At 47.2% G+C, this 20,413-nt stretch overlaps 1 protein-coding gene across 1 annotated transcript; it reads left to right on the top strand.

Annotated features, from left to right (window-relative positions):
- Positions 1-1,310: 1,310 nt before the first annotated feature.
- Positions 1,311-9,172, top strand: APOE (apolipoprotein E). Its single transcript, XM_081019256.1, has 4 exons — positions 1,311-1,402; positions 1,777-1,843; positions 4,567-4,717; positions 8,138-9,172. Exons 2-4 carry the CDS (start codon positions 1,801-1,803, stop codon positions 8,757-8,759), a joined length of 816 nt encoding a protein of 271 aa, XP_080875382.1. The 5' UTR covers positions 1,311-1,402; positions 1,777-1,800; the 3' UTR covers positions 8,760-9,172.
- The last annotated feature ends 11,241 nt before the right edge of the window (positions 9,173-20,413 follow it).

Below are 20,413 nucleotides of genomic sequence, written 5' to 3'. Positions count from 1 at the left end.
CTCACTTTTTCCCTCCTAAAAAGTAAGGGGAAATGTGTGTGCGTCTTATGAAGTGAATGCAGGCTGCGCAGCTATCCCAGAAGCCAGAACAGCAAGAGGGATCGCTGCTTTCACTGCGCAGCGATCCCTCTTGCTGTTCTGGCTTCTGAGATTCAGAATATTTTTTTTCTTGTTTTCCTCCTCCAAAAACTAGATGCGTCTTGTGGTCTGGTGCGTCTTATAGAGCGAAAAACACGGTACTTAACCCGAGGTACCACTGTACATTTGTTTTCAGACACTCATAAGCTACACATTCAGCAACAGACTTGAACAGTCTCAACAGCAAAACAGTTGAATGGCAGTAGAGGGGAGGATATAGTTTGGAGGAGAGATGGGGCAAATGTCCCCCCCATCTTCTTCCCTGTTACTTCTGCTGGGGTACTCCAATATGAGTTTGTCACCACTGGGAACAGAAGCCTAGGGGAGAAGAAATCGGTGGATAAGAGTTTTGCATGGCCTCCTGCTGCTGCTTCTCCCCTCTGAATCACCCTTTCCCCAACTCTGTCCCACTGTTTTATGTTAACTCAGTCTGACTTCGATTGCCCATTTCGGGCCTCACTGTAGCATAAACACATTTTAATCAATGCCATCTTTTCCCCACCACCCAAGAACACAATTCATTTCGTGCAAGAAAACAATTTTCAGTGAAGCTTGTCCAAATACAGTGGTACCTCAGGTTAAGCACTCAATTCGTTCCGGAGGTCCGTTCTTAACCTGAAACTGTTCTTAACCTGAAGCACCACTTTAGCTAATGGGGCCTCCTGCTGCTGCTGCGCCACCGGAGCACGATTTCTGTTCTCATCCTGAAGCAAAGTTTTTATGCTGAGGTACTATTTCTGGGTTAGTGGTGGAGTCTGTAACCTGAAGCGTATGTAACCCGAGGTGCCACTGTAGCTGCAAAAAAATGGGAGAAAGATGGCCATGGGAAATGTGTGAGAGCCCCTCTCCACGTTCTTCAGGCAGAGAGGAAAAAGAATTATTTAACAACTTCTATTCTGCCTGATGGGGAGACTTGTGTCAGTCAAAAGTTCACATACTTGATGCAATAAAAAAACATTGCTTTAACTACTTTGTTTTCCTCTCTCTCTCTCTCTCTCTCTCTCTTTCTCTCTCTCTCTTTCTCTGGTGAGTTCAGGGTTAACACTTTCCCTAGCAGTGTGTGTGTGTGCAAAGTGTGTGTGTGTGTTAAACTTTGTCCTCGATGCCACTTTGGCAAAATTTTGTGACTACTGCTGCTGCTGACTCTGCCAGTCCCGCCTCCTTCCCCCCCCTCTTTCCTACCAGCTGAGCTGGGTATTTAAGTCTGCACATAGGGTCTGGCTAAACACTTTCCAGACTCCAGAGGAAGAGAAGGTAAAAGAAGGTGAGAGCATAGCAGGATAACTGGCAACTTTGCACAAGCTTTTCTTGTTTTGAAGGTGTGTGGGGTTTGTGGGTTCTAATGTGCATTGTGGACTGGGACCAAGAGACCAAGGGAAAAGAGCTGTTTTCGATTTAAGGACATTTGGAGAAAAATCTGTTAATGTAGGGGGGGGTTGTGTTTTTTTAATGGTATGGCATTCGGTGGGGGTCTCCCTTTCAGGACTGAGCAGATACAGTCTCATCGTTGGCTGGGCTGCGATTAATCCTGTGTGTGTCTCTTAAAGATTCCTGCTGGTGGAGGAAAATACCCACACCCACCCTCGAGTCACTCCATTACCTAATTTTGTCCCTTTTTGTAATGTCTCCGTTTCTCAGAAGGGTCCAGAAAAGTCGGTGATCATGAAATTCCTTGCCCTGTTTTTCACAGCCGTCCTGCTGGGAGGTGAGTGGCGGAATTGGAAGAGGTGGTTTGTCTTGAATAAAATCGGACGCACAAAACGAGCTAAGCACCCTTCGTCCCCTCTGTCCCAATGCTCCTTAAAGACTAGCTCAAGTGCAGCACAGACTTCTATCCTCCGTGGGTGTGGAACTTCCACAAATGGTGGCAGTATACCTTGGTGAAGGGGAACAGACCGCAGCTGCGCTTGTGAGCTCTTCAGAAGCAACTGTCAATGACACTAAGAACAGAGGGACCTTTGGTCCAACCCAGCAAAGCAGCTCTTAGTTTTATGCCATGGTTTGTTGGGATAATATTGCTTCTCCACAAGTTGTGTGTGGCGTGAGCTAATGTAAAGAGGGAAAGAGGGATGAAGGTAGATTAGACCCATCAGAACATCAGGGTTGCATTGTGGGGAGTGGCCAGAAATCTGAGCTAGCTTGACTTTTGTGCTTTAAAATTATGGGGATGTTGGCCACATGGGCTTTAAAACTCTGTCCTGCTCACTGTGCAATTGATGCTGCTTTATAAAAAAAATTGGACACTTGTCCATCTAGCTCAGGGCTGTCTGCACTGGCTGGTAGCAGTGCCGGATTTATGTATAAGCTAAACAAGCTATAGCTTAGGGCCCCACTCTCTTGGGGCCCCCCAAAAAATTAAAGGAAAAAAACTGGATGTACATTTCCAAAATATAAGATAAAAAACAAATTAAATAAAACCAACATACAGCAACAGTGTTTTGTGTTGTGTAGGCTCCTAGGATGTAAGTAATGGGCCCCACCTGCTAGCCCGCTCCCTAAAATATCACTGGTTTGCTCATTTCTATATATAGGGTGCCTACATTCTGCATGTGCAAATGGCTTTAGATACCTGTTAGGTCCAGAAATTACCATATAGCATATATTCAACACAAAAAACAGCGACAATCTGTTGTTGACAAAGGACAGCTGGACATATAAAGGGCCCCATTACCTTTAGTAGCTGAGGTCCTCATCAAACCTAAATCCGGCCCTGGCTGGTAGCATCTCTCAGGGGTACAGAGCGCTTCACTTGTGCAACTGTGTAATGTGTAATATGAAATAAGGGAAGGGACCTATTGCTGATTGTGGAAGGAGGGAGCTGTAGAGTCCTTTGCCTCCTCTCACTGCTTGGCAGCGCGGTGTAGTGGTTAGAGCATGAGACTAAAACTTGGGGGAGAGCCAGGTTTAAATTCCTGCTCAGAGAGGGTTGACTCTGAGTCAGCCGGCCTTGCCTACCTTGCAGGATTGTTTTGAGGGTAAAGAGGGGAGTTCTCAGAAGGCCGGGCACGATAAACCTGCAAACAAATGGGGAAAGGTTGGGGTGGGCTTGGCTCCCCAGAAGGGAAGGCTCTGTGGGGGTCTGGACTGACCACCCTAGGCTGAAGTAGGCCACTATTTGCCTATTCCGGCATGCAGGTGCCTCGTCAAGGTTAGTTTAGGACTTGTGTTTAACAACCGCAGCCTTTGGCCCCATCAATGGGTCACCCTATCTAGGAATGCTGAGTTGTGAAAGTAGCATCAGCCCTAGGAGCCGCTGGGATTAAGTAAGGACGTTTGTGCCATCAATTGATGACACAAGGGAAGGAGGTGTAATGGCACTTCCATCTGGGCTTGCGAAATGACCGGCATTTTGAACCAAAGCACTGGGCAGTCACAAACTACACGCTCAAGCCCTTCCACCCCATTCCAGTCGCCGAGACACTAGCTAGCTAGCGATGGGAAGAGGCGACAAGATGGTGGCACTTCCCCCCTGCAACAGGAAGTAACTTTTTAATTGGGGATATGTCTCCAACAAAGTTATATTCAGAGGAGGCCCATTGAAATCAATGGACACATGCCTATTGTTTTTAAGTGGGTCTCCTCTGAGCAGGACTACGCTGCATAAATCCCTTCATGTTTTGCCTCCTTGCCATCACTCGCAGGAGTGTGGCTTCGCTGATTCCAAGGGCCTCACTTTGTAAGTGGCTTGTGAAGGGGCCATTAGAATGTTGTTCTCTATATGATCCCAAAAACTGTTTGAGCCATTTTCTCCTCTCTCAGAATGACTGGCTTAGGCGGGTAAAAAAGATAAGAGCAAAGCTGAATAGATTATTGTACCCCAGACAGGGGGCACAAGAAACAAAGCCCCATCTTATTGCTATTAGTGCAAATCACATTTTTTACATGTGAACACGTGTCGAGGTCCATCAGGAGAACAAGGCTGGCATTGATGGAACAGACTGAAATGTTTATTATTCAAGGTTGTAAAGAGATAAGCAGACTCAGGAACGCATATTGCCATGGCGTGGAGAGGCTGGTGTGAGGCCATTGCAGGAAGAAGGGGGCAAGCAAGCCCATATAAGGTCAAGCCCATATAAGGACATAGAAAGTTGCCATAACTTTCGGTTTACAAAAGATCATGTGGTATTCTATTCTGCAAATCTATATAAAGGGGGCACACCCTGACTAGGTGTGCAGATTGTAAACTTATTGCTCTGTACCTTTGTTTTGCATATGCACTTCAAATAAAAAATCCTGTTAATAACCTGCAAGGACGTTTTGCCGCTTTGTGTGAATCTGTGCTCCAGGGACCCACGAGCAGATATGTGTGGTCCTTCACTTGCAACCTGGTGACATATTGACAGGCATCCCTCATTCAGCTTGGGGGGACGTGAGTTTGGCCTGTTTCTAGATCCTTGAATGTTTTCCTCCTTTCCCTAATCCACGCAGGCTCCTTGGCCAACCCTGTCCCGGAAGAAGGGACAAAATCCAAATGGGAGGAGACGGTGGATGTCTTCAGGGATGTAGTGACCAGGATTGGGGATGCGGCTGATGATGCCACTGCTCAAATCAAGAGTTCGCAGCTCAGCAAGGAACTGGAGTGAGTGATTTTGCTTCTTCCTTTTAAGTGGGTACAGGCGCTAGGTGGGTTTTTTTTTAATGACACGTGCTCAACTGGAGTTTTCACAGCCCAAGTGCATACTCCAAAAAGTCAAAGCTCACATTGCTCTTAAATCTCATAGAATGACATAGATCTTAAGATGGGTGATATCTGATGATTAGAACTGAAACATATTTTGGGGAGTGGGGTGGAAATGAAGCTGTGCACCTTTACAGCACATTCAAAGCATGTTTCCTCACACACACACACCCAAAGAATTCTGGGCACTGTAGTTTGATAAGTGCTCTTGGGAACTGTAACTGTGAGGGGTAAACTACTGTTCCCATAATTCTCTGAGGGAAAGAATGCATTTTGAATGTGCTTTAAAGGTATAGTATGTACACAGCCCATATCACACTTACATAGCAGGAATCCCAATCGGAATTGTACAATTTCTGAAGTTAAAAAAACCCTGGATTTTAGAATCTTCTGTTTTTGTTTGTTTGGACATCAGCCCTTGGAATTTTCAAATTTGTCAGGTCCTTTGCAAAACGTTGCTTCAGTTCTTGCATCCCTCATTTGTTCTGGAACCAACAGAGCTTTGAAATTTACTGGGGCCTGGCATTAGAGACTGGCGTTGTCAGATTGGTTCACACCCTGAAATGGCCACGATATCTTCCAGAGTGGTTCCTCATTACCTCCAGGCTCCTGCTGAAGGATGATTTAGGCTGTACACACACTGCCAGCTTGAAACACAATTGGATGTTCTTTTCCTCCATAATAATAATAATTTATTATTTATACCCCGTCCATATGTTTTCCCAGCCACTCTGGGCAGCTTCCAACAAAAGATTAAAAATACATTAAAACATCAGTCATTAAAAACTTCCCTAATAGGGATGCCTTCAGATGTCTTCTAAACGTTGGATAGTGGTTTATTTCTTTGACATCTGGTGGGAGGCCGTTCCACAGGGCGGGTGCCACTACTGAGAAGGCCCTCTGCCTGGTTCCCTGTAACTTTGCTTCTCTCAGTGAGGGAACCTCCAGAAGGCCCTCAGAGCTGGACCTCAGTGTCCGGGCAGAACGATGGGGGTGGAGACGCTCCTTCAGGTATACTGGGCTGAGGCTGTTTAGGGCTTTAAAGGTCAGCACCAATACTCTGAATTGTGCTGGTTTGCAGGGGGGAAATGCACCAAGACACAGTATTCCGTAAGAAACAACAGGATAGATATGGATTGTGGATAATCATCATGTAAACACTGCTTTTTAAACCAGCACTGGGGTCACACTGGATGCAGAGTAAACAAGAGTATGTACCCAGCGTTAGTCAGCTTAATTTGGTGAGCTTTTATCTGAGTAATAGTTGTTTGGAAGAAGAGTAGCATAAATCCCAGAACAGGTCCACTTTCTCTGCGGTGCTGACTGTGGAAGATGTAAGTCACAAGCCGATGTGAGAGAGTGTAGCCAGGATAGACAGGGTTGGATTAACCATTAAGCAAAATAAGCACATCCTTAGGGCATCAATGGAAGGGGGAGGGTACCACAGAAATTTCCCTTTGCCAGATTTACCATATAGACCAGGGATGTCCACAAAAACTGACTCCTGCTCCACCCCCTCGTCCCACCCTCCATTGTTGTTTGATCTCTGGAAGGGAAGATGGAGCTTTCTCTGTGCCGCTGTTTTCATCCGTAGCGATCTTTTTGTGAGTGACCTTTGTCCCATGCCTTTAGCCACCCCAAAAACAGAAGTCCCCCCCAAAACAGCTTTTTTTAACTCCTAAGAAACGGGGTTTTCTCCTCCTTAAAGCTCAACCACTTTGAGCTGAACCCCCGAAAAACAGGTGTGTGTGTGTTAGATCACTGCCAGTTTTTAATTCTGAAAGTAGATCGCAGTCTCTTGAGAGTTGGCCACCCCTGATATAGACCATATGGTGCAGCTGAACGAAAGAAACATTATTCATATACGAATATAGGAAAATAAACATAATTTTCCATCTTACTGTAGGTTTTGTTTCATTTCAAAAAAAGAAAGTTTTATTTCACACTTTATTACTGCTGATATTTTTAATTAGATATCTACAGGGATACCGAAATCTTTTAAGCGCTTAGGGTCTCCAAAGGTCTGAATCCTGCCCTGAGGATAGAGGAAGTGGGAGACATTAAAGGGGGAAGCTAATGGCTGATAATTTAAATGTGTTGCTTTGTTGTTTCCTGGAAGCTCTAATAGCTAGATTTTCCAACCACAAACACTTGGTTGGCACTTGTCAGTCGCAGGGGCTGAAGCTCAGACTGGCTGAGTGGTTGACAGCTTTTTGTTCATGGCTCAAACAGAGTCTGGTGACAGACGACCATTTTATCTCACATGTAAGACTTGTAGCCCCATCTATGCCTTCTATTTAAGGCTCTCTTATAGCACTTTAACAGTCACAGAGAATCCTGGGAACTGTAGTTTGTAAAAGTGCTATGACTGTGGCTTCAATGCAACCATAATAATAATAATAATTCCTTATTTAAATGCCGTCCACCTGACTGGGTTTCCCCAGCCACTCTGGGCGGCTTCCAACAAAGATTAAAAATACATTAAAATGTCACACACTAAAATAAACAAGGAACAGGGCCCTGTTCCCTGAACAGGGCTGCCTTCAGATGTCTTCTAAATGTCAGGTAGTTGTTTATTTCCTTGACATCTGCTGGGAGGGCGTTCCACAGGGAAGGTGCCACCACCGAGAAGGCCCTCTGCCTGGTTCCCTGTAACCTCACTTCTTGCAGTGAGGGAACCACCAGGAGGCCCTTGGAGCTGGACCTCAATGTCCGGGCTGAACGATGGGGGTGGAGACACTCCTTCAGGTATATAAGGTCAATGAGGCTGTTTAGGGCTTTAATCAGCACCAACACTTTGAATTGAGCTTGGAAATGTACTGGGAGACGATGTAAATCCTCTTAAGACTGGTGTTATACGTTCCTGGCCACCACTCCCAGTCACTAGTCCGGCAGCCGTGTTCTGGATTAACTGGTAATTTCCAAGTCACCTTCAAAGGTAGCCCCACGTAGAGCACATTGCAGTAGTCCAAGCAGGAGATATCCAGATGATCTGCAGGAGATAACCAGTAGTCCAAGAAGGATAACCAGATGATCTGCAGTTGCCAGTTTTGCTAGTGAGGTATACGAGGGATTTAAATGTATGGTGTGAATGTGGCGCCAGGGTGGCAAAATTCTCCTTGCCACTTAGCAGGCTGGTACAGGCACCCATGTTCCTCCAAGGTGGGCAAGCTCACCTCAGGATAGATTGGTTGTCTGCATGGCCTCTCCGTCTGGAGAGTTCTGAGGCCTGCGAGAATTATGGCGGCAGGGCCTAATGCTAGAGAATGACCAAGGTGACACGATTCTGACCCTTCCCTGCTACCTCCTCCTTCTCCACAGCGGCTTTATCACAGACACCATGGCGGAGCTGGACCTCTACACAGAGAACCTGCGCTCCAAGATAGGCCCCTACGCCCAGGATGTGCAGGAGCGCCTGACGACCGAAATGTCGGCCTTGTCCGAGAAGCTGCGGACCGACATGGAGGAGACCAAGGGCAAGGTGGTCCAGTACACCAATGACGCGCGCCTGATGCTCAACCACAACATGGAGGTGCTGCGGTCCCAGTTCAACCTCTACATGCGCAAGATGAAGAAGCGCCTCACGAAGGACGTCGACGACCTGCAGAGGAAGTTCGAAGCCTACAGGGCGGAGGTGCAGACCAGCGCAGACGAGAAGGTGGAAGCCATGCGCCAGAGTCTGGAGCCATATTTCTCCAAAATCCGCGAGAAGGGGCAGCAGCGTTTCCAGGCCCTGGCGCAGGCCGTGGGCGAGCAAGGGAAGATGGTCCACGAGCAACTCAACAGCCGAGCTCAGGAGTTGAAGGACTCCTTTGACCAGACGGCCGAAAAGGTGCGCGAGTGGTTTGCCCCCTTGGTGGAGGACCTCACCACCCGGATCCAGGCCCTTGTGGAGAAAGTCAAGGAGGCTCAGGCGCAGGTGCAGGCACAGGCACAGGCCTAAGGCCTGTGCTCCCAGGAAGAGCAACATGGCTGACCTCCGTTTCTATGGGAACCAAGATGGCTCTCTTTGGCTGGACAGGCATTGACGGTCCTTGCTGTATACTAACCTCACACCGCACGGCAGGTCCCCCTCCCTGTCCAGCTCTACTTGGCCAGAGTGCTGCCATTTTGGCCAATTAACATTCCACACACTTTTCTCTGGTGACCAGCACTTTCTAGGTCTTCCATTAGTAACCGCTGTTGCACCTGCGAACCACTGACAAGAACAGGGCGCTCTGCCCTGTTTCCCCGTTTTAACACCTCACACCCAAGACACTTGTGTCATTCCTTTCACCACAATTTCTTGGCTTTCCTGGTGTTTTTTTCTTTCTTTCCCATTTTGACCTGTTAACTGAATAAAATGTACTTTGGATACAGGGGTCTCCCTTTCTTGTGATGGAGTTTCATGTCTCATTTTGCATTGCACGACAACAGAGCAGGAGGAACAGGTAAACAGTAATTGAAACGGCATCGGTTATCCCGAATCAGCAGCATACCTTTGCAGCTCCACAGGGAGCATGGAATCATAGAAGGGACCCCTGAGGACCATCTAGTCCAGCCCCCTGCAATGAAGGATGTTTCTGAACACCCAGGTGCAAAAACTCGGGGTTGTTTCTGCTTTCCCAGGTATATTCAAGTTGTTTCTTTCTTTTTGCCCGTCCTGCCACACACAGGCCCAGGCAAAAATGAATACTATAAAATGATGCACTTGGGAACTTACTGGATTGTAGGCCCTGATGGAATTAGATAGGATGGAGGTTAAAGAGGAAGAAGTTAAGTCTATTGTTTTCTGGGCCTGGAAGAAGGGGCCATCTGAATTGGAGAAGGAGCATAGATCTGATTTGCAGGGAGAAGGTGCCAGTTTCAATCCTTGGTATCTTCAAATAGGGCTGGAAGACACTCCCGCCTGCTGCTGCCAGTCAGTGTAGACCAGGGGTCAGCAACCTTTTTTAGCCGTGGGCCGGTCCACCATCCCTCAGACCATGTGGTGGGCTGGACTATATTTTTTGGGGGGGTGGAATGAATGAATTCCTATGCAGAGATGCATTTTAAATAAAAGCACACATTCTACTCATGTAAAAACACGCTGATTCCCGGACCGTCCATGGGCCAGACTGAGAAGGCGATTGGGCCGCATCCGGCCCCCGGGCCTTAGGTTGCCTACCCATGATGTAGATAGTACAGTGGTACCTCGGGTTACATACGCTTCAGGTTACAGACTCCGCTAACCCAGAAATAGTGCTTCAGGTTAAGAACTTTGCTTCAGGATGAGAAAAAGAAATCGTGCTCCGGCGGCGCAGCAGCAGCGGGAGGCCCCATTAGCTAAAGTGGTGCTTCAGGTTAAGAACTGTTTCAGGTTAAGAATGGACCTCTGGAATGAATTAAGTTCTTAACCCGAGGTACCACTCTATGGAGTTTGATGGACCAATGGTTTGGCTCGGTATGAGGCAGCTTCCCTTGTTCCTGTGTGGTGGCTCGTCGCTTTCTGTAAAGATGCCAACTTTGATCGCCTGATGGAGCCATGGGGCAGAGTCCAAGGCAGATCGCTACTCAGGTCTCATGGGAAGGCAGGTGTGATAACAATCCCCACAGCTGCCATGTCGGCAAGTTGCTCTGCCGCTGCCCTCACCTGCCTGCCTGCCTGAGCTCAGCAGAGCATGTGACATGCATCTGTGAAGATATCTTCCACATGTACCTTTGCATGTGTTGGTCAACCTATTTGGGACTGTACAGTTGACCAGAGATGTTGTCTAATGTATTTCTTTTCTTTTTGAAAAGCCCAGCTTCAATTAAAAACATAATGCTCACCCTGCCAATTTCTGGCACTTGCACAATGAATTCTGGCAACTGTCCCAGAGTAAAAACAATCGGACTCTCTTATTTCTGGTTCATTGGCTGCCCTTTGGCTCTGAACTAGCTGTTCACAACAAGGATAATCCCTTGGCTACTTACAGTGTGGCAATCCAAGATGGCTGCCCCCACAATCCCTTGGGGAATTGTCCTCCCCTTCACCCATTGCAGCATCAGAGGCTATGAGGGATGACATATTATGCGTATGGGGTGTTAAGGCGAGGGGTAGCACCTCTGGTAGGGACGCGGTGGCGCTGTGAGTTAAACCACAGAGCCTAGGACTTACCAATCAGAAGGTCGGAGGTTCAAATCCCCGCGACGGGGTGAGCTCCCGTTGCTCAGTCCCTGCTCCTGCCAACCTAGCAGTTCGAAAGCACGTCAAAGTGCAAGTAGATAAATAGGTACCGCTCTGGCGAGAAGGTAAACGGCATTTCCATGCGCTGCTCTGGTTCGCCAGAAGCGGCTTAGTCCTGCTGGCCACATGACCCGGAAGTTGTACGCCAGCTCCCTCGGCCAATAAAGCGAGATGAGCGCCGCAACCCCAGAGTCGGCCACGACTGGACCTAATGGTCAGGGGTCCCTTTAGCACCTCTGGTGGGGGACACATCATGCTCCTTCTGGGGTAGTTTGCCCCCCTTTGGTCCGCACCCTCTATTCAGCCCTCACCTGTGGCTCTTAGAAGCTGTCAGCAGACGACAGCAGCTACAACTGAGGAATGGATTTGACTGGCCTGCTAAACCAGGTGAGGGTAGCTGCTGGGTCTCAAACCCTCAGTGAGTCAGGGACTTCCCTGGATGCGGTTTGAGCAGATGAGACCAAGAGTGGGTCCAATGGTCAAGAAGGCAGTTACTGCACAGTCTGTAGAAGGAAGTGAGGGGCAGATGGGGCTCATCCACCTAAGAAGGTCACCTATCTAGGAGAAGGAATGCTCAGATCCTAAATCTCCGCTGCCTTGCAGAACATCTTTGGGAGAAGAAATGGCTAAGGAGGAAACCCTACAAAAACCTGGGTTGTAGTCCCTAAGACGGTTGGATGGTGCCTTGTACGCCTCCTTCTGGCAACTCTTGAAGCCCAGCTGGTGCCAGACATCTTGCCCTGCTTTCCTTTAGACCACATCAGCGAGACTGGGAGGGGAGTCTTGTCGTCTGGGCAGCCCCGGACCTCCATCCACACTGCCCAGGATTTCACCCCAAGGAAGTCACTTCGGTGCTGCTAATACAGCGGTTTGACTTCACCCCCGGAGGCACACTCCATTGTCTCTCGAGACAGACAAATGCCAGCAACAGCAGACATGCATGCATACACTCTGAACGATGACAACTTTTCGAATTCACATCGAGAGAGAGAGAGAGAAAGAGAGAAGGGGCAATGGTTTACTAGGAACAGGTACCAGAAACTGGGATTTCGCCCTGCGTGTCTCAGAGTGATTGATACGCATGCACATGATACAAAGAGATGGTAATAAGACTTTCAGAGTCAAGCAGAGACATGTCCTTCGAGAGGCAGAACTTGCTTTGGGGAGCATCGTGGCACCAGATCAGCCAGTGGTATCCACAGTACCGTATTTTTCCGTGTATAAGACTAGATTATTTCCCTAAAAAACAATGTCCAGAATTTTGGAGTGTCTTATACATGGGGGCGTCTTATAGGCCACTCCACTCTTTTTCTTAAACCAGAGTCCCCCAAAATAGGGGGCATCTTATACATGGGGGCGTCTTATAGACAGGAAAGTACAGTATTTAGAAAGTACCTGTGTTTTATTTTAATGCACATTTCTTTGTGGACGGGGTGGAAAAACAAGTCCTTTTTAGGGAAGCTGCCCATGCAGCTTGGCCCAAAGAAGAGAAACAAGTTGGGGCAAGAAGCCGCCAAAGTATGACTGAGAACATAGAAGAATACAAATACAGCCTGCATGGCATGAGAATATCCAGCCAGACACAAATGCGGCTCATTGGCCAGATGATGTGTGACAACCATTATTTGCAGCCCTCGAGAGGCGCTGGGGAGGAATCAGGCCTGGCTGGTGACATTTGTTTGGCTTTGTTATGTCCAAGAAAATGATCAAAGGGATCGAGCGACTCTCCATGAGAAAAGGCGGCAGCATTTTTAGCTTAGGGAAAAGGCAAGTCAGAGGCAACATGCTAGAAGTTTATGAAAACCATGCGTGGCACAGAAAACGAGTGGATAGAGGGAGGATTTTTCTCGCTCTTTCGTAGAAGAAAGAAAGAAAGAAAGAAAGAAAGAAAGAAAGAAAGAAAGAAGAAATTCCCGCAGGAATTTAATAATAAATAAATAATATCCTTGGAAATCTGCACTTCTCCACATTTTGCAACGTAGTTCTCCAACCAAATAATGCAAAAAAAAAAAGCATGCATATTTGGGGAGGCACAAAGCCGTCATAAAAATGCACATTCTTATTATTGAAAATAGCATACAAGAAACCATTGTATCGGGCAAAGCTGCTTGCAGATAATGTCGATAATAGAAGAACCTTACACTAAACTCTTGGTGATTTTTTAAAAAATGGCAAACATTCCAAAATCTGGGGAACTGTATTTAAACTGGCCGGGGGGTGGGGGATAGAAACTCAGGGTCATATCCAATGTTGAACATAAGAAGAGACCTGCTTGGTCAGGTTGACAGGATATCTAGTTCTCTAGCATTCTGTTCTGACAGTGGCCTTCCAAGTGTCCATGAGAAACCTGCACCTCTCCTGTGGCAGTGAGTTCCACAGTTTAACTGTATGCTGTGTGAGGACTCATTTCCTTCTATCTGTCCCTGCTCCTGCCAACCTAGCAGTTCAAAAGCACGTCAAAGTGCAAGTAGATAAATAGGTACCAGTCCGGCGGGAAGGTAAACGGCCTTTCCGTGTGCTGCTCTGGTTCGCCAGAAGTGGCTTAGTCCTGCTGGCCACATGACTGTACGCTGTACGCCGGCTCCCTCGGCCAGTAAAGCGAGATGAGCGCCGCAACCCCAGAGTCGGCCACGACTGGACCTAATGGTCAGGGGTCCCTTTACCTTTACCTTTAACATGAGGTATGACTGTAGCTTTATTCAACAGGCAGCTTTTCCCAGCACGGAGACAAATGGAAGCTTGAAAAAGCATCCCCTGCTAAAATAATCCCTGCGATAGGCAAAGGAACGAGGAGGAAACAGCAGGGGCCTCAAGACACCTGTGCGTGAGAACTGCCGCAGGGCACTGTGACGTCACTGCCCCGTCCCATCCTGCTGACGCTGAGGCATGCCCGTGGGACTTTGCTCCCTGAGCAAATCCAGACCTCTATGGTTGTGGCAACTTTTCTTCCACGCTCTCTCCAAACTGCGGGGCCCCCGCCAGGCTGACTCTCTTGGAAAGCGATGAGGCTGCACTTTCGAAAAGAGACTTTGTGTTTTGCTTGGGGTTGGCTGGTTACTGATGCAGCTGGTGTTTCGGGAGCTTGCGCAACACGGGCAGAAAACCTGAGCTAGGAATCGGGGGGGGGGGAGGTCTCTTTTTTAAAAAAAGGTCCAAAGGACAAGAAATGGCTTATTTAAAAATAATAATGGTGATGATTATTTAAAACACACACACACACACACACACACACACACACACACAAATTAAAAAGCAGGAAAGTAGCCTGTACCGTTCTAATACGAAACCTTCAATTCATCATCTGCGTTTAATCAACTGATGACGACTTCTTTGTTTTTTGACAGAAAAACACTATTATCCTGCTTTGCTTTGAGGTGGATGGTTTTAAACTTCTGTTCATGTTGGGCTTTAATGCTTTGTTTTCATTCTGTTGTTGTTTAAATGGGCTTTGTGACTTTTTTATTTTGAAAACTACCTTGATAAATGCATTCGTCATTAATTAATTGATTAAAATGAACAGAGAATCTCATGGCCAGTTCTAGTATGTTATGCATTTTAGATTAGCAATCTGGCCCTCTGTATGTTTACTTGCAAACGATAACATACCCTCCAACATTTCCCCGATGAAAATAGGGACGTCCCATTCCATAATGATAATTTTACTATTTATACCCCCACACATCTCACTGGGTTGCCCCAGCCACTCTGGGCAGCTTCCAACATATAATAAAACACCAAACATTTAAAAAAGCCTCCCCAATACAGGATTGCCTTCAGACAGCTCAGGGATTGGATATCTCTGTACCCCCCAACATTTATCCAATGAAAATAGGGACGTCCTAAGGAAAAGTGGGACATTCTGGGATGAAATCAGAAACTGGGACGGCTTCTCTAAATCAGGGACGCCCCTGGAAAATAGGGACACTTGGCAGGTCTGCAATAAGGCCTGATTCACAAATAATATAGTGGTCCATCTATTGCTTGAGCTCCCTACCTTGATGAGAGGGTTCTGGGTGGCTGCATACATGTGCAATACTAGTCAGTGTTTTACCACTAAGTGGTACAAACAGAAAAGAACCATATAATTTGTGGATAGCCCACATTTCCAAAATATTATAGCGTGCCTAAAGCTCTGTATACACTAACTCGCTTGTAACACAAAATGTAGTTTCCCTCTCAATCCGGAATTGTCCTTGCACATTTTCAGCATGCTGCTGTCAATCTAGATTGGTTCTAGATCCTGTCACCCACCCAAATGGGTGTAGTTACTGGAAACACATTTGAAAACCCTCCCTTTGATTAAGTCATTCATGTCCCTTCCTCCCTGCACATGCTCCAGCTGAAGGAAGAAGAAGAAAAAGAAGAAGAAGAAGAAGAGTTTTGATTTGATATTCCGCTTTATCACTACCCGAAGGAGTCTCACCAGCTGGGACGCGGGTGGCGCTGTGGGTTAAACCACAGAGCCTAGGACTTGCTGATCAGAAGGTCGGCGGTTCGAATCCCCACAACGGGGAGCTCCCGTTGCTCGGTCCCTGCTCCTGCCAACCTAGCAGTTCGAAAGCACGTCAAAGTGCAAGTAGATAAATAGGTACCGCTCTGGCAAGAAGGTAAACGGCATTTCCATGCGCTGCTCTGGTTCGCCAGAAGCGGCTTAGTCCTGCTGGCCACATGACCCGGAAGCTGTACACCGGCTCCCTCAGTCAATAAAGCGAGATGAGCGCCGCAACTCCAGAGTCGGCCACGACTGGACCTAATGGTCAGGGGTCCCTTTACCTTTACCTAAGGAGTCTCAAAGCAGCTAACATTCTCCTTTCCCTTCCTCCCCCACAACAAACACTCTGTGAGGTGAGTGGGGCTGAGAGACTTCAGAGAAGTGTGACTAGCCGAAGGTCACCCAGCAGCTGCATGTGGAGGAGCAGAGACACGAACCCCGTTCACCAGATTACGAGTCCACCGCTCTTAACCACTACACCACACTGGCGTAGGGTGACTGTGATCTTGTACATATGACTACTCACGGGGTCACTGGGGTGGATGAACGCCCCATTTCTGGGACCGCCCACTCAGTGCATAGTTAAACTATGGAACTCTCTGCCACAGGAAGCAGTGGTGACCACCAGCTTCACGGAGGAGAAAGCTACAGATGGCTGCTAGCCACAATGGCTATGCTCTGCCCCCACTGTCTTGGCAGTAGTGTTTCTGCATATCATTTGCTGGAAATCCCAGAAGGGGAGAGGCCTCTTTTGCTTGAGAGTCGCTGCTTTGAGAACAGGATGCCAGACAGAAGGGGCCATCAGCCTTATCTAGCAGGACTCTTCTGATACTCTTATCTGTTTTAATCTCTTTTCGAATGGACCGCAGTATGTGGTAATGCAGAATCAATCTGCAATAAGCTTTTATTCTCAGAATGAAGCCAGTTTCTATCACAGAATTGTAGAGTTGGAAGGGTGCCAACTAGTACACCCCTACGCATCGCAGGAATCGCAGCTAAATAATCCCCCTTGTTATATATCGTTGTGGTATTTTGCCTGCGAGCGCTAGAGCTCCAAAATAGCTTAGAAATGTTTTGTCGATCGCTTAGAAGGCTGTTTTGCTCTACAAAGTGGGTCTTTTCCCCACCTCAACTCTGCTCACCCCTTTGCTGAAGTTGCCTTAAAAACCTTTACTCTTTTTCTCTGGGGTTGTTTTCCTGTCTTGATCTCAGAAGTCTCCTTGCCCCCCCCCCCCCAAGATCAGACTGTTATTTCTAGAGATAGGACCCGAGAAGCACTTTCCAGGGGCAAAAATTAGGCAATAGATCTAGACTGTGTGTACAAATATGCAAGCCTGCATTGAGTTTAGAATAAAACGTGGGGGGGGGGTGTGTGTGTGTGTGTGTGTGGACTAAGGACTACAGTGCAAGAAAGAAGAAAAAATTTCCACAAGAGAAAGGGTGTGGGAGAGTTGAGTTTCTCAACAAAAACAAAGGATTTCTTAACCAGGGCTGTTTATCTAAAAAATGTGGACCTCGAGATAAAATAAATCCTAAAAGATCCCAGGAGGGGGTTACTGTTGTTCAGCATTTTGTTACTGGGAAGGGGAAAGGAATGAGGCTTGGATCTCCGAACAAACATTTTGCAATGAACGCAAATAACCCCTCCAGGCTCCTCCTCTCCTCCCGGGCCGGATGAGTGGGGTTGCCAGGTCAAAAACTGGGGAGAAAAGGGACATTGTGGAACGGGACTGTTTGTTCCACAGAGCTGTATAGGTTAGAGACAAAAGGGCTGTTAAAGAGAGATGTGTGATGCTGTGGTGAATAAGACACAAATAAGGGCCTGCTTTAAAATAATGGGAGATTTCTGGGGGTACATGCTAGAACAGGGGTCAGCAAACTTTTTCAGCAGGGGGCCGGTCCACTGTCCCTCAGACCTTGTGGGGGGCCGGACTATCTTTTGAAGAGGGGGACAAGAGCGAAATCTTATGCCCCACAAATAACCCAGAGATGCATTTTAAATAAAAGCACACATTCTACTCATATAAAAACACCAGGCAGGTGCCACAAATAACCCAGAGAAGCATTTTAAATAAAAGGGCACATTCTACTCATGTAAAAACACACTGATTCCTGGGCCAGATTTAGAAGGCGATTGGGTCGGATCCAGCCCCTGGGCCTTAGTTTGCCTGCCCATGTCCTAGAAGCTTCTACCACCACTGACATCTGTGGGGAAGGCTTCAAACTTTGAGACTCCTCAGGGATTATGGCCTGTGTAAGACCCCCAGTATCTGTTCTGGGAAACAGATGGAGGCATACAGAGAGAGGGGGTGGGGAGTGAGAGAAGAAAGTTTTCAAAAAACATCCCAGGATTGCCCCACAGATTCTGGGAGCTTTTGGTTCTCTCAGCTTCTCAACCTTCCAAATCTTTAATTCACAAATTAAAGATTCCCTCTCACACACACCCATTCTTTAATTCCACAGCTCTGCAGCAATCTGAAAGTCTTGGGGTTTTTTTTTAAAGTCTCATGAATATTCTCCAGCATTTTAGTGCGAATTTTGCCCAATCAACACATATTTGCGTGCCGTTTTGACAAGTACTGTAGACACGCTTTGGGGAAGCAGTTTCGCCTGACGCAATGCGTGTTTGCATGTCACTGTCATGAATATACATGTCCATATGCACGCTTAACCTAGACGGACACATTTCTGCTGTCACTGCTGGAGAGCAGCACAACAAAATTCAGAAAAGTCCGAATTTTGAGAGGCGGCTGTGTTCTAGTTCACGTGTTGTTTCGGAAATTGCAAATTAGGCAAGTTTGACTTTAAATTGAATCGGGTTTCTCCCCCAGCCCTGCCCAGGGAAGGGGATGACATCCTGTGCAGCCTACAAACTTCTTGTACCGCCTGCCTCATGAGGACTAGGATGGTGGCTCAGAGTCTTGGAAGAATGGGACTAAGAACAGCTTTGTACCTTGACACCTGCCCTGTTCTGCCGACTTCTGGAGCAGGCCAAGGAAGAAGAGCAAGAAGGGAGATTCTGCTTCACAAAATAGAATTAACATGCTGTATAAACCAATTTGTCATGAGTAGAGAAGCTTGAGGAAGATGGTGTTTGTGAATTCCTGCATGATATTTTCTGACCTGCACCTCTTGGACTAATGTGTGGCACATATTTTCGCGATCCACTGGACTTCACACTTCTCCTGTCCTGCAATGCAATTCTTCACTGTTTGAAGGCATCAGAATTCCCATTTTTGAAAATGCATGTATTTAGAGAAAATACACGTTTAAATGTGTTGTGGGATGGGGAGGGGGAGAGGAGGGATGGGTAAAAGCATACAAAACTCCCCAATTCCTTCCTTTCCCCAAATCCTGGATGGTCACTGCCAGTCAGAGTAGGCAATATTGAACGAGATGGACCAATGGTCTGACTCAGTAGGAGACAGCTTCCTGTGTTGCAGCTGAAAACGCAATGTGAGAATATACACTCTGTCACAAGAGACCAGGGCCCTGCGGGACTTGACATCTTTCCGCATGGCCTGCAAAACAGAGCTGTTCCACCAGGCCTTTGGCCAGGGCACAGCCTGACTCCCTCCCTCGGCAATCTTTGCGGAGCTCTGGCCCAATGGTTGCCAGTGGCTTGAATTAATTAATTTTATAACGAATGATTTTAGACTGTTGTTTATGCTGTACTTTTGTACTGTTTTATTGTTGTTAGCCGCCCTGAGCCCGGCTTCGGCTGGGGAGGGCGGGATATAAATAAAATTTATTATTATTATTATTATTACCCCTGAAGTATAGAAACCAACTCTTTGTGTTCAGGGCTATGTATTCTTACTTGCTTCGTCAGCCTATCTGCTCTCTGTCTTTAGGAAGGTCTTCAAGGCAGTTAACAAATCTCAGTAGCACAGCAAAGATCATCGCTATCTATCTGATCATCTCTTTTAAAATTGAAGGTAGCAGGGATTAGACCCAGGACGTTCTGCTTGCAAAACATGAGCTCTCTGACTGAGCAAAGGAGCCTCCTTTTTGAGTCTCACCACTCACATCCTATGCATGTTGCTGACCCAAAGAACATGAGAAGAGTCTGCAGGATCAGGCCAATGGATAGCATATCACAGGGGTCACTCAGATACCTGTGGGAATCTTGCAAGCCCAAGAGCTTTTTCCCCTCCGGCAGTTTCCAGAAACATTACTGTCTTCGACCGCAGAGGCAGAACATAGCTATTATGTCTAGTAGCCATTGAATAGCCTTATCTTCCTCGAATTTGTCAATTCCTCTTTTGTAGCCTTCCAAGTTGTGGTGGCCTTGAGGCTACCTCAGAAGGTTTTGGACTCTCTTTCCTGCCTTAGAGGTTAGAGACAGACGACGACCTTTGAAAATGTAAATTCCAAATCTGAGACTTTCAGGAAGCCCCCACAGACTGGGCGTTTTGAGAATCAGGCGCAAGTGCTTCCATGTGTGAACTTAAAAACTGGGGGGAAATATGACTTGAGAGACCATGATCTCTTCTCAGCAGTGGCGCCTGCCCTGTGGAACGCCCTCCCACCAGATGTCAAAGAGAACAACAACCGCCAGACTTTTAGAAGACATCTGAAGGCAGCCCTGTTTAGGGAAGCTTTTAATGTTTGATGCATTACTGTATTTTAATATTTTGTTGGAAGCCGCCCAGAGTGGCTGGGGAAGCCCAGCCAGATGGGCGGGGTATAAATAATAAATTATTATTATTATTCGTAGAATCGTAGAGCTGGGAGGGACCCTTTAGGATCATTTACTCCAACCCCCTGAAACGCAGGAATATGCAGCTATCCCATAGGGGGATCGAACCTGCGACCTTCGTGTTATCAGCACCATGCTCTAACCAGCTGAGCTATCCTTTAACTGTGCCTCAGGGCTATTTATCCTTCCAGATCACGAAAGCATCTTAGAGGCAAA

The sequence above is a fragment of the Podarcis pityusensis genome (genome assembly GCF_964106645.2).
Source record: "Podarcis pityusensis genome assembly, chromosome: 8".
Classification (NCBI taxonomy): domain Eukaryota; kingdom Metazoa; phylum Chordata; class Lepidosauria; order Squamata; family Lacertidae; genus Podarcis; species Podarcis pityusensis.
Note: the sequence above shows the minus strand (reverse complement) of the source record. Positions and strands in the feature narration are given on the sequence as shown.

Excerpts from the sequence above, each read along its gene's own strand:
- APOE (XM_081019256.1), top strand. The coding sequence starts at position 1,801 with ATGAAATTCCTTGCCCTGTTTTTCACAGCCGTCCTGCTGGGAG. Across the intron at positions 1,844-4,566 it reads CACAGCCGTCCTGCTGGGAG|GCTCCTTGGCCAACCCTGTC; the intron begins GTGAGTGGCGGA and ends TAATCCACGCAG. Across the intron at positions 4,718-8,137 it reads CAGCTCAGCAAGGAACTGGA|CGGCTTTATCACAGACACCA; the intron begins GTGAGTGATTTT and ends CCTTCTCCACAG.